Source organism: Anser cygnoides, chromosome 5, assembly GCF_040182565.1.
Source record: "Anser cygnoides isolate HZ-2024a breed goose chromosome 5, Taihu_goose_T2T_genome, whole genome shotgun sequence".
NCBI classification, from domain to species: Eukaryota; Metazoa; Chordata; class Aves; order Anseriformes; family Anatidae; genus Anser; species Anser cygnoides.
In genome coordinates, this window is record NC_089877.1 from 29,241,439 (window position 1) to 29,254,213 (window position 12,775).

At 47.6% G+C, this 12,775-nt stretch overlaps 1 protein-coding gene and 1 long non-coding RNA gene across 13 annotated transcripts in view; one reads left to right on the forward strand and one right to left on the reverse strand.

The window, feature by feature from the left end:
* The window catches only part of LOC106031667 (uncharacterized), a 31,190-nt gene extending 28,711 nt beyond the window's left edge, over positions 1 to 2,479 (reverse strand). For both annotated transcript variants that reach the window (XR_010832054.1, XR_010832055.1), the window contains exons 1-2: positions 2,330 to 2,479; positions 1,219 to 1,439 (exon numbers count right to left, since the gene is read on the reverse strand). This is a non-coding gene — a long non-coding RNA (uncharacterized lncRNA). The remainder of the gene's footprint in view (positions 1 to 1,218; positions 1,440 to 2,329) is intronic.
* RAD51B (RAD51 paralog B) overlaps positions 1 to 12,775 on the forward strand; it is a 422,492-nt gene that overhangs the window by 376,546 nt on the left and 33,171 nt on the right. For 10 of the 11 annotated variants that reach the window (XR_010832048.1, XR_010832047.1, XR_007163701.2 and 7 more), the window contains one exon: positions 2,451 to 2,660. The exons of the other annotated variant lie outside the window; for it this stretch is intronic. Coding sequence is in view for 2 of the 10 variants with exons in the window: in XM_048064985.2 (XP_047920942.2) it covers positions 2,451 to 2,602 (152 nt within the window). In the remaining 8 variants the exon portion in view is untranslated. Of the gene's footprint in view, positions 1 to 2,450; positions 2,661 to 12,775 lie in introns of those variants that run through there. 11 annotated transcript variants of the gene reach the window in all.

Here is a 12,775-nt window from a genome sequence, read left to right on the forward strand (position 1 = left end):
AGTGGTTATTCTAGAAAGCCAATGCTAAAAAGCTATCTTAATGTTTATAATTTGTGATGACAGATGGATGTTGTCTTTCTTTGGCTAAACTTGCAACTAAGCTTCCTACACAAACCCTGCTTGGTGGAAAATGGACCTTACTGAAATCCAGAAAAAAGCTGTAGTATCTTCTAGATGAAACCTGTGACCCACTGCTTTTACAAACTCTGAGATTCATTAGGCATGGCATTCCTGCATGGTGCTGTTCAAGAAGCAGTGGTGTTAAACATACTTGCAAAATTCCTGTGATTTTTTAAAAAGTCACAGTTTAACAGAAACAAACAAATGACCAGAAAAGAGATAGCGTAGTGAAAATCCATATTTACTGCGTTATCTCAGGCCCAGAAATCTCGTTGGCTAATCCAACATTTACAAAAATCTGGTACATTATCTTTAATGTGCTAAGAATGACAATGTTTGTAAGCCTAGCACATCATGACTGCGGAATGCCTAAATTCTTGAAGACAGATGGTATTTTCTGTTCCTTTACTGAGGGACTTCATCAACTAAAAATAACGTTACTTTTCCCATTAACTGGTTTCTTATTTTGGGGGCTTTTGGAGACGAGTTGTGTTTTTTTGTTTGTGTGTCTGTGTGTGTGCACATGCGTGTGTGTTTGTTTGTTGTTGTTGTTTTGTTTTAATAGGATAAGAATATAAAGTTCCCGAAGGCTCAGTAAGAGTAGTTTCTTTGGAAAGAATTTGCTCGCCTATTCCCTTTCTTAGCTTTCTGCAGAAACATGTTTTCAGAAACGTTTACTGCCAGCCCTGTTGCAAGCGAGGCAGAGTGTAAACTGCGCTGATTCTTTAGGATCTCCCAGTAAATTCACAGAAAGGATTTTCTCTACATTTTCTGGGTTGTCAAACCAGCTCTACATTAAAATAAATAAAGTTGGTTAGGGATATAGTTTTTAACAATGCAGTAGATGCCTTACAGTAGGTAGCAAGGTTGTTTTAGACTGTCTTAGTGGTGCCTTTGTCAGTATAGCGTATTTGCCTCGAGGAATTCATCAAAGGTGTATTGGCAAAAGTGTTTTTTGTTCGACCTACATTAGAATTATCATCATATCAGTATAGTTATACTGACAGCTATAGGAGCAACTCTTTTCTAGTGTAGTTGGGTTTCATATAGTTAGCAAACAGGGCTAGAGAGGAGGAGGAAAATTGAGACACAGCTTACCTTGCCAACCTGGGTAAGCCTCCTGATTCTTCTATAATATCCCCTCCGTTAATACTAATAATGTCATGGCCTGTTGCAGGGGAATACCTTGCCTTTCACCCTCCTCCTTTCAGCTTTATTGACTTTCTTCAGGGCTTTGATACAGCACAATAGGGATCGGCCCAGATAGGAGCTGGCTGTTCTGCAGGGTCCTTGGGGCAGAGCTTGTCACAACAGATCAGCTGCAGAAATCAGAAGAGAAGTACACATTTGAGTAGGAGCATGATACCTTGCAACGCACGTAATAGCAGTGAACAGGAGGACATGACATGATCTGACTGATGATTCATTTTTACCTTGGGTATTTTGGTCTTAATAACTCTGTGTGTTTCTTCAGTTTGTGTTCTTTCCGTCAGTTTGCAGGTGAATTAGGAAGGTATTAAAGGATGCTTTTATTTTGTCTTTTAATATCTCCTCTCACAAAAAGCAGTCCATTTTCTGCATAAGGTGTCTAATCACAGTAATTTAATATTCTTTATTTACATAGTAAACTTAATCCCAAAGCACTTTACCTCCTGACATTGACATGGGACCAAGATTAAAAATGGAACAAACCGTACTGGTTAGGAGGGAGGCTCTGCTCTCAGCCTAGGCATTAGGAAAGCATATAGGGTGCAGCCATAATATTTGCTCTGAATCCAAGGCAATTTGCTAATAGTTGGAAAATATACTGGTGTGAGCCGTGCTCTGCTTAACTCTAGGAAACACGTTTGAACTGTAGAGAGAAACCTGTGGTAGAGAATGTCAGTCTTTTTGCACATCCCATTCTCTGTTCATAGGCACTGGCTATCAAAAAACAGTTTTACCAGGAAACTAGAGTGATGCAAAGCTTCTCAGCAAGTATACACTGGCTCTGGGAGAGCTCTGCCAGGGGGTGACAGAGGGGCCTGGACTGTGCTAAGGTTTGGCTCCAGAGCATGAGTAGCATCAGAAACTTTGCCACACAGAATGAAAATGAGTCTGGATATTGGTAACTAGAAGGACAACCAGGCAGGCAGCGGAATGAGGATCATTACGCATAAGTTAATCCATTTTCAACTAATCTGTGAAATTAATTTATACTGAAATTTACCTTTATTCGTTTTGTGGATTAAACAGGTTTCCAAGTGGCTGTTCCCTGGAGGAAATAGTAACCTTGTCATCTCTGTCTTATACATTGCCATTGAGGTGTCTGTCTTTATTGTGTGTTTCAGATGGAAAGGACCAATCCAGTTTAACCCAGGAAGGAACCAATCCTGCCCTGCAGACCATACAAGTGAGGAACACTGTCTTGAAAAATACTTTAGTTGATGCTGCTTTACCCAGCACTACTGGTGCGGCTCCTGGCGATCCATCCAATCCATAGGAAGGACAAATGCAAACTCCACTGAGAAATGAATAAACCACGCTGTTTTTCAAAAATTCGGGCATTCTTCTTTTGCCTCTTTAAAGACTAACTTCAGAAGCAAGTGCTGTTCTCTGTATGTGTGGTGCCGTGTTAAACTCTGGAATTAAGAAAATTCGGAATTTTGTTCGGGTTGAATTAAGTGACATAGTAATAGAAGTCTCTGAACAACGCACATGCTAGTGAAGAAACATAAGCCACACACATGTTCCGAATTCACCCCTACACCTCAGCAGTCTGCAGGAACTGACAAACACACAGAGCGCTTCGTTTCCACAGCCCGTAACATAGGGAGATGTTCGCTTCTGCTTTTTAAGAGAAATGGTAAACCCACTCGTTGGTTTTATTAAGAAGCGATAGTTCTGTGGGCTCTTATTCCTGTAATTCTCTTGTAAATCATCAGGGATGATGTAACAGAGTTGGCAGTAGCAGGGTTCTGGCAGTTCAGAAGTGAAGGAGAGCAGGTAGTAATCCAAATGGTGGGAAGGCTGGCGTGTGTTACAGCTGCTTAGCTTCTTCTACCTTCAAAGCACTGTTGGAGCGTTTGCAACATGACTGCAAACCACAGCACTATGTACTCACCTTCCAGACTGAGAGACTGTATGACTTGCTCAAGGCCACTGAAGGCACTGGCTGGGCTGTGATCAGGACCAAGATGTTCCCAGCCCTCAAGCCTCACCTCCCTAAGGGAAAGCCATGTGTGTGTTGAGTTAGTGCCGAGGGCTGGTGCGGTGCCCGTCGGCCCAAGTGGCTGGTTCTGCGCTCTGCACTCACAGGAAAGCCTCTCTGAGCAGCCTCTTGGAGAGCAGAGCATCCCGCACAGCGGTACGGGAGGTCCGCAGTGCTGCCGCAGCACCCGCAAGTAACCCAGCAAGGGAATCAGCTGCAGCGGGGGCACCTCTGGTGAAGGGCCAACGGGTTGCCCTCTGCTGTTTGCTGGGCAGTCCTGGGGTGACCAGGAGAGTTCCCAGGAAACACACGGCCCCTGTTAAAAAGTGCTGCGTGCCCTTACAGCGGCAGTGTGGGAGGCTGAGGAGCTGCTGGGGTGTGGAAGCCGATGTCCCTTCGCTCCCAGGCACCTAAAAGGATGGCATGGACGAGACTGCTCTGCAGCTATCCTCTTACTCGCCTGCTCGCACAGCTTTGTGCTCTCCTTGAACAGGGAAGTTTCCAAGTTTCCATCACAACAAGTAAGCTACTCCATTTCAATAAGCTACTTTTAAAAGCTAATGGGTTTCACCATGGGGAAGAGCAATTCTCCAGCTTTAGTGTTACCAATTTTGTGCTTTGAAGAGACCTTTGTAAAATTTCATTTTAATGTTTTAATTAAAGTTTAGATTTTCTTCTTGACAGCGTTGCACTGCTGTCCGGTCAGTCAAACCCTGCTGAACTTGCTTGTAGCCATTTTATCTGGGTATCTTGTAAATATTTGGTAGAGCACTCAGACACAGAAGTGTTTTTTGCTCTTACAGTCACATGCCTGGTTCCAGGACCTTTCAGAAGTACAAAAGGCTGAAGGCAGGGAAAATTCCACTGAGACACATTCAGGTCTCCAGGGAGCAACTGCACTCTGTTTAGACTAAAATTTCTCATTGCTGGTTCTTTTTTTTTTTTTTTTTTAAACATGGAGGGATAGAGAGGGGAAGCTGGAGGGTAAGGTTTTTTTATTATTATTATTATTATAGACACTGAAATGCAAGCACTGTTTCTCTCGTTTCTCTCATATTACAGGAACATTTGCAGTCAGAGAGGGAGATAAGCTTTTTAATGCTCTCTGCACAACCTGGGAAATTTCCATCCAAGTTCTAAAATGTTTTACAAACATTAATGAATTAAAGCTTAATCCCCTTCTTCTCAGCTGTGTGAAGTAAGTACTAAATATGGTTTAAAGACAGGGATAATAAGTCTAAAAAAATTCTAAGTACCTTGCCTGAAATCACACAGGCAGTGTGGCAAGAGGACTCAGGTCTTCGAGTCCCAGCCTTCTATCTTTTCTGTCAACACAGACAACACGATTCCCTCCCATTTCAAGGCTCGCTATGCTTCCTCTTCTGGGATCTAGTGAAAACATGCTGGCGTCACACCTTGACATAAGCTGTTTTTTTCCCCCCTTGGAATACAGAGAACTCTCACTGCTGCTGTCCTGTGGGATCAAGATGCTGAAAAGATCAGAGGGATGTGAGCAGGAGAAAAAAAAAAAAACAGCAAGTCACTGCTCCATTTGCCTTGGACATGTCCTGCCTTTGCTGCTGCCTCTGCATGCACCAGCAGGAGCAACCTCCGCTTCCTTCTGTGCTCCCGTATCATATTCAGGCAGGACTGTGGTAGAAATGCCATAATCAGAGCGAGCTCTTGGCTGACAAGAAACTGGACAGAAGAGCCAATAAGCCATTCTCCTGTATTAAATATCTATGAGTTCATTAGCCTCCTGTTTGTGACTCACAGTTTTTATTATCAGAATCCCGTAGCTACTGCTGGCAGCCATCCTCCGTCTCCTCTTCAGCAGAGGGGGATAATCCAGAAGCCAGTTCATCTCCGGTGCTATGAGTCAGGTTTTTACCAGAGGGATTAGGGGGTCAGTTGAGAAGAGTTGTTCCCAACAGGGATGAGCCAAAAGTAATGCGCACATGAGTCATGAAGTGAAAGAGAAGAAAACAAATCTATAAATTTTTGAATGATTTATTTTATCTTCGCTTGTCTGCACTGATCAATAACCAGGTGTGCAAAAGGCAGGCGTGCACTGGTGGTGGCCAGCTTATGCAGGACCGAGAGCTCCTCACGCCGTACAAACCAACCTGAAGTCAGAGAGCTCCCAACACTAGATCAGCGCGTACCCTCAGCCCTTGTAGCTGAGAGATGTGGGGAGCTCAGATGGGAGTCCAGCCGCCCGTGCTGCTTTCCCTGTGGCCCGGTGCTGCAGCCCTGAACCGGGGCCTTTGACCTGTTTGTGCCACCACCATCCATGCTGTGTGCCCCAGCCCCAGCGCTGGCCCTCGGGTGCGCTGCTGTGGCACGCGTCCCTGCCAAGGATCCAAGGTCCCTGCAGATGCTGTGCACAGTGCTCGCTTCATTCCCCGCTGAAAGGCGGCCAGGCCTGTGGTGGGACGTGGCAAGCACTTCGCTGTGCCTGGCAACGCCGCCCCGCTGCCAAAAACAAGCAGGGAAGGAGGGCTGTGTACAAACGCAGGGGAATTTTCACATAGGCAGGATGTAATTAGCAGAGCTGGAATTTGGCCAGGATGCTGGGGTCAAAACACTGGCTTGCAGGTAACACACTGGGAGCTTTCATAATTCAAATGCTCAGGATCTCCTGTTTCCATCCTACCTGGAAGATGTCAGAAGACCGTTCCCTATTTAATGTTCCCAGGCAGCTCTCGGACATCTGACACAAAGGAAAAAGTGTCTGAGGGCGCTGCACGCTGCACCTGCAGTGCGTCACGGCCAGCAGCTGCCCAGCGCTCGCCGCAGCTGGCAGCATCGCGTCCTGCCGGGGCCGCACCACATCACGCCAAACCCATCACACCCCGCACCCCTGCCTTGGCGCTCACGTGAGCCTGAACTTCCCTTACGCAGTTTGCAGGCCCTGAGCCCCCAGCAAACAGAAAGAAAAGGTGATAAAAATAGGGCAGCCCCTCAGATGTTAATTGCAAAAGAGGGAATGTTACCATTAGGCGCTGCTTCAACCTCGTTCCCTGCCACTTGAAGTAGTAACAAATTGGTACCGGGAACGTGGTTCGGCTCTTCTCCCCAGTGCGTACCAGTGAGCTTTCCCAACCAGCCTTGCCAGTAATACGCAACACGTTAAGAGCTCGTGCCTCCTCCTTCCTTCCAGCAGAGAAATCACGTTCAAAGCAGCAAAACATTTTTTTCCTTTGTGACCTCACTTTCCGTATAAGCAATCGTGTTTACTACGAGGATGTTGAATGTCCACAAAAGGTCAAGGGAGTCATTCATGAACCTCACGTGCGGAAAGTCCACACGACATTTCTACCATGATGTGGCCGCAATGTGAAAGAAACCTCATGGCAAACTTTTAACCCCTTGGGGCAGCAGCCCTGCAGGCCGGCCATAGTTCAAAGCGTTGGCTTCCTCCCTGCAGAGCAGCAAGCAAGACAAGAGGTGTTCCTGCCGCCCCAGAAAGCATCATCTGCGCGTCAGCAAGTCGTAGAAGAGGGGCGCTCCTATGCCTGTGAGGGCTCCCTGCATTGGCTTTGGGTTGGGTTGGACTTTGGTTGGCTTGGTTTTGTACGCCGTGCGAGTCCCCCTCTCTGTCAGGTGGAAGGAATGCAACCGTCGACCAAGCTGGGTGAGAGCACCTGAGAGAGCCTGAGCCGAACGGCAACACACGCTGCAGAGAGGAAAGCACGGGCAGCTGCAGGCAACAGGAAATCCAGCACTAATAAATAAAACGTCTTACAGCCAGAAAGAGGAAATAAACAGCACCAGTACAGACTGAGAGGACAGAAGAGAGGAACACAGCAGAGCTGTGGCACAGGAATCGCTGCATTACAGTGAGCTTATTTTTACAGACCATCGTCCCGGTTTGTTGTGTGTCCAGACTGCAAAAATAAGTGGGGGAGTAGGGGAACTGGTCAAAGAGAGGGTCTCTATCACGAGGAGTTGTCAACAGCCGCTGTAATTAAGGAAGCAGCCAGAGCACACACAACCTGAGTGGCCGCCAAAGCGAAATGAAAGCATTTTTTGTTTGCAGCTATAGCCCCAAAGGATAATAAAAGATGGCTCTGGCGTGCCAAGTTAGAAGCTGCAGAGACACCGTTTCTAAGCCGTGAATGCCCTGCTCCCGTCTTTCCAAACTCACGCGCTGTGGGGAGGAAATCCTCTCCCTGCATGCACCTCCAGCACGTATGCCTGCAGCCGCCATCTCGGGAGGCCACCCGCCGGGCACTCAAGCCCCGAGCGCAACGGAGACAATGGGGACAGCACCGGGTGAGCTCTGCCTGCCAGCTGACGTGTGCCCTTTGGTCTGGGATTCCTCCAGCCTCATTTTTCCCCCTCACACCCCATGGGTGTGCCACGGCCCCTGGTTTTGCTGCCAGCAGTGGGAGCTGCCGCGCTCAGGACGGCCGCCACTCTCCCCGCCGTGGCAGCTGTGGTTGGGAGGCGCAGGGGTGCCCTGGCGAGGAGCTTCACGCCACGCATGGCACACAGGAACATCGCTCTCGGTGCTGCGGGTGACATCTCACCCGGGCCACTGCAGCAACCGAGCAGGTGCTGGACCCCCTGGCAGCTCGGCACATAGGGCTGGGGGACAGCTTGGACCTTCTCAGCCGTGAGACATCACTGTCAGGCTTTCACTGATCGCTGTAGAAATTTGTGTGCAGGTTCAGCGAAGGGAGAGAAGTCATTCACAAATCGCATGCATATTTATTCATTCATCCACTGAGTCGGGCTTCCCTTTCATCCCCCCGGCCCCACACACATTGCTGGCATTCTCCCTCAATCCCATCTAATAACCCTGAGGTCTCCGCAAGCCGCTGCTTGCCAATGGAGACCACGGTCACCAGCCCGCCCGCTCGGTCACATGAGATGTTACATGCAAAGGTTTAGCGCTTTCTCCTGACCCCAGCCCCCTTTCCTGTGAAACCCCTGCAGTGTTTTCCTAATCAGGCCCCAGGAGGCTTTGCAGGGTGCAGGATGCTAAGAAGGTGGCTATTTAGCTGCAGTGCCTGGCTGGCGGGGCCCAGTGCTCATCTGGGGCTCACGCAGCCCACGGAACAACGTGCCGGGGCACCTTGCAGCCAGATCGCTGGATAACCAAACAGAGCATTTGGTTTCTGTTTCAGTTCCCTTTTTGGAGGGGAGGGGGCAGGTTGGTTATGAACTGCACCCAGTGCATGCATTTGTGTGGTGTGACTGGGAAGATCATGGCAAAATTTAAGTTACAGACTGCTTATGTTGTTCTGCTATAAGCTTCCTCATTACCTACGTAACTTTCAAAAACAAACCATAAATAAATGAATAAATGAAATTGGCTGTATTTTTTGAGTTCTCTGCTTTTCTCATGCTCTTGAAAGAGTACACCCGTTCTGCTTGACTGGCTGTCTGATTGTTTTCTATTTTATTACACTGCTTAATTTCTAACTGTAAGCCTTCCAAATCACAAAATCAGAGTTCTAGTCTCTACTTTCAAATGTAACTACTGAAAAGTGTCTACCTCTTTAGTACGTATGGCATTTAACATACTTTGCTTAAATTGGGTATTTCCAGCTAGTACAAATGGGAGACTTGAGAAGTCCTACTTCTCACAGACAAGAGTGAACCTGAGTAATACAGGAATGACTTTTCTCACTGAAAAACATTATCAACTTGTATGCATAAATACTGGGGTTTAATCAGCCAGTGCTGCGTGCTTGTTTGAAGGAGAAGCTTATTTAATCCCTCGGGAGGGATTCCAACTTCCAGTGAGAATGGAGATCAGCCTGAGCACACAAACGGTGACATGTTCACAGAAAATACCAGTGGGGTATGTGATTTCCCGTCATTGCCCTCCCTGCCGAATGAAGGACAGGACAGCGGAGAAGAGGCTTTTCTATTTCTGGAAAGTGTGGTGACATGGGGGAGCCTAGGGATCTCCAAATTGTCTTTCCTTCCATGAGGCAGTGTCTTCAAGACACTGCTTGATATCGACCCCGTCAAATACTTTGACAATGTGAATAAATGAGCACCCAATGTTTTGGATTTTCACCTCAGAAGACAAAGTAGTTCGGCATGCTGCTGTCTCTTTACATACCCTTCTCTGCAAGGACCGTACGTGGCAGACACACCAGGCTGCGGAAGGCCCATCGTTTCCAGTCACTGAGTCTCGCTTCCCTCTCCACACAGGCCCCTCGCCACCGCAGCCCCATCCAAGGCCAGGGTGAGGGCAAGTCCCTGTGGCTCACCGTGCAGAAGCCTGCTGCTATGGGGACAGCACACGTGCATTGTCATTCTGTGCAGGTTTCTGAAAAGCACGACATCCATGGTCCCTCTACATCAACACAAAATAGAGGCAGCAAGCTGAGGCAGCGCACGCGTGTGCACACAAGAGCCAAACCTGTGGCGCCCAAGTATCTTGGCCTGGGGAGAGGCCGTGGCAGCTTCCATCTGTGTTTTGGCTGCAGGTAGAAGAAGGGAGCTCAGTGCTTGGCTCAGGGTGCATGCAGTGGCTGGTCTCGGGGGGGAGAAGCCATGCTGCGAGGCCACACTTGAACGTGGCCACACCACCGCCGCGCCCCACTGCAAGGCCGGATCGTCATGGGCACGTCCCGCTTCCGCTGTCTGCGGCAGCCCCAGCCTCCTGGGGCTGACACAAAAACCTCTTTATTCCTGAGAGAATAGCAGGGGAATTGGCGGGAGGCCTCTGGAAACATCGTTGTCATCGTTGTCATCGCAGTGCTGAAGTGGTTTGGCTTTTGTCTGGCCCTCAAGGTGCGGTGCCCGCGCAGTTCTGAGCTGCGCCGACGTGTTAGCAGCATCAGAGGTGAATGCGGGCCTTCAGGTGTCTGGATGGGAGAGCAGTTAGTGACAACACCTGAGGAAGATGCTTTGTTACCTCTGTAGTCTAAACAACATGAGAAAAATGTTGGTTTAGGGTAGAGTTTAACAGGAGCTCACTCTGAAGTCTGGGCTGCCACACTCTTGTCTCCCCCACGGCCTTCAGCACCGGTGCAGCCGTGCAGGGAAGCAGGTCAGAGAGCCAGCCTGTCTGGAAATCAAACTTCTGGTTCGTTTCTTTTTTTCTTTAAAATAAGAAGTTTGCTTCAATAGAATGTCTCAAAGTTTCATTGAAAGAGAAAGACACAAATAAAAACATTAGGATATTCAAAAGGTAAAAGTAAATAGAACTTTGAAAAAAAAATGCAGCAGACTATTTTTAAATAAAGCTAGTTAAAACTTCTCTTACTGTATTTATTCATCACTGTCTCTCTCATCAGCCCCTCAGCCATCCGCTACACAAAGCAATAAGCTTAAACTATTCAGATATGCTAAGCAAAGCTACTCTGAATATGGCTCCTAGCCTAATAATTCAGAGCCTTATCCAGTTCCCATGAAAAGCATCAGGAAAGTTTCTTCTAACACTAATAGACATAAGATTGGATTGCAGAACAACTACATAACTTTTGACCAAAAAGTGAAGTTTTTCTAAAGCACCGATAAAAATTCATGCAGGACAGCATGGAAACTGACTGGAGCAGTCGTGTTGCTAAATATGTTTCAAGTGAGCATAATCTCTTCTGGAGCCACACTCATTCTCACTACTGATGTGTACTCTAAGGGGAAGCTACAGACCAAACATTTTTAAAGGAAAAAAGCATTTATAATGTCTTTGTTATGGATGTGCAAAAAGACTCCCCCTCTGCTGCTGGAAAACCAGTTCCAGCTCCATTAGCATTAAAGCACATCTTAATTTTTAGAAGCCATTTGTTAGGCAAAACAGGTTATTTTTTAAGATGCTTTTTATTATTTTTTGTGTATTTTTTTATTTATTTATTTTTGTAATTGCAGCCTTTCTGTTGATGCCAGCTTCTTTAGTTGTAGGGATCTTCTGGGAGGTGGTGTCGGTCAGCAAGTCCCACGTGGGTGTCCCCTTGGCTATCTCTCATAGCCGCCCTGCTGTAAATCACAGCATATTAAAAAAAAGGGGGGGATAACACTGACATGTGAACTAATCCCCACATCAAAGGGAGCAGCTCTCCCTCCTCTAAACACCCGCCCCCCTCTTTTGCTGGGAAAAGTCTAATGCCTAGAAGGTGATTTACACAAAACTTCATCCCAGTTGTTAGGAAACTTGTAGTGCCACTTACAAGCCGACTGCAGAAGAAACCTGGGAATCAGGGTAACCACAACAGCTAGCCTGAGGGGTTCAGCATTTGGCAATTCGGGGAGGGGGGTGGGAAGGGGGGGGGGGGAGGATTGGCTTCTTACAGCAAACTCGTGCATATGTTGATTGTATGGCAGGATAGGCATGTATACAGACAGATGTAAACGTGACGAGTAGTGTGGGCTGCATGGGCACATATATACCTGCAAGTGTCTGCAAGTACTTGTATATGCACCGGTGTGCCTGTTCTGACACATAGACACATGCACACACACAAATCTTTACATCTGTTTGGAGCAAGGAGGAACGATGGGAAATATATGTGAAAAACACAAGCACATATGGGCACACAACTGTGCATCAGGTATAGACAGGGAGAGGGCTGTCTGTAGGATATGCTCTCTTAAAGCATCCATTCGTGCCATAGGACTATTTTTGATCTATAGGTTCAAATGCTAGGAATATATGGATAAGGTGAATACATCTGTGTAAGACAGGATTAAACCATAAACTTATTCCCATCCTGAATTTTGCAAATGCTCCCTGTGTACTGACTAAGTGTACAAAATGCTTCCCAGTAATGCACTGTCTTTGTGATGCAACTGAAGGGAGGAAAACAAACCTCTGTCTGCCTAGATAACCATCTTTTTCCAAAGCAACTCCAAGTCTGTGTCTGTGCTAGGCACACTCCTTCAGCAATGACAACAAAGCGTACATGGCATGGACAAAAATTATACTGGTAGCTCTGTATTTAAAGCCAATAAGCAAAAGTACCTACCTTATGTGAAATGAGCTGTGCTAATGAAAGTGCGTTTCTATGAATATGCGAATGCATGAAACAAGACACCCACCAGTATCACTGCTGCTGGCTGATCAGCTCGGCTGCACTTGCAGCTCTCCTCTCCTGCTTGCTCATGCAGGCAGGGCTCGGGGCCAGCATCCCGCCCCACCTCCAGGCCATCCCTTGCCCAGGCCAGAGGGCCACCAACACCCAGGCCGGGATAAGCTGGTGTCACCCGCATAAGCTGCTGTCACTGCTGAAAGAAGCCCGAGAGGATCGCTCCCAGTGCCAGCACTGGTGTGCCCTCAGAGTGAACTGGAGTGGGGAACAGAGCTGGGTTAAAAAAATAGAGACAGCTTCCTTTTTGTAGCTGTTGGTCAGCTGTAGTCCAGCTGCGTTCCCCGATGCTCTGCTCTGTGACTGCACAGGCGGGAGATCGGGGCTGGAAGCGAGCAGTGGGGAACACAGGCGGCTCCCTGGGAAGCCGGTGCTGGCTCACAGAGCCCAGGGACAGTGCCAGGAGTGCCTGGGG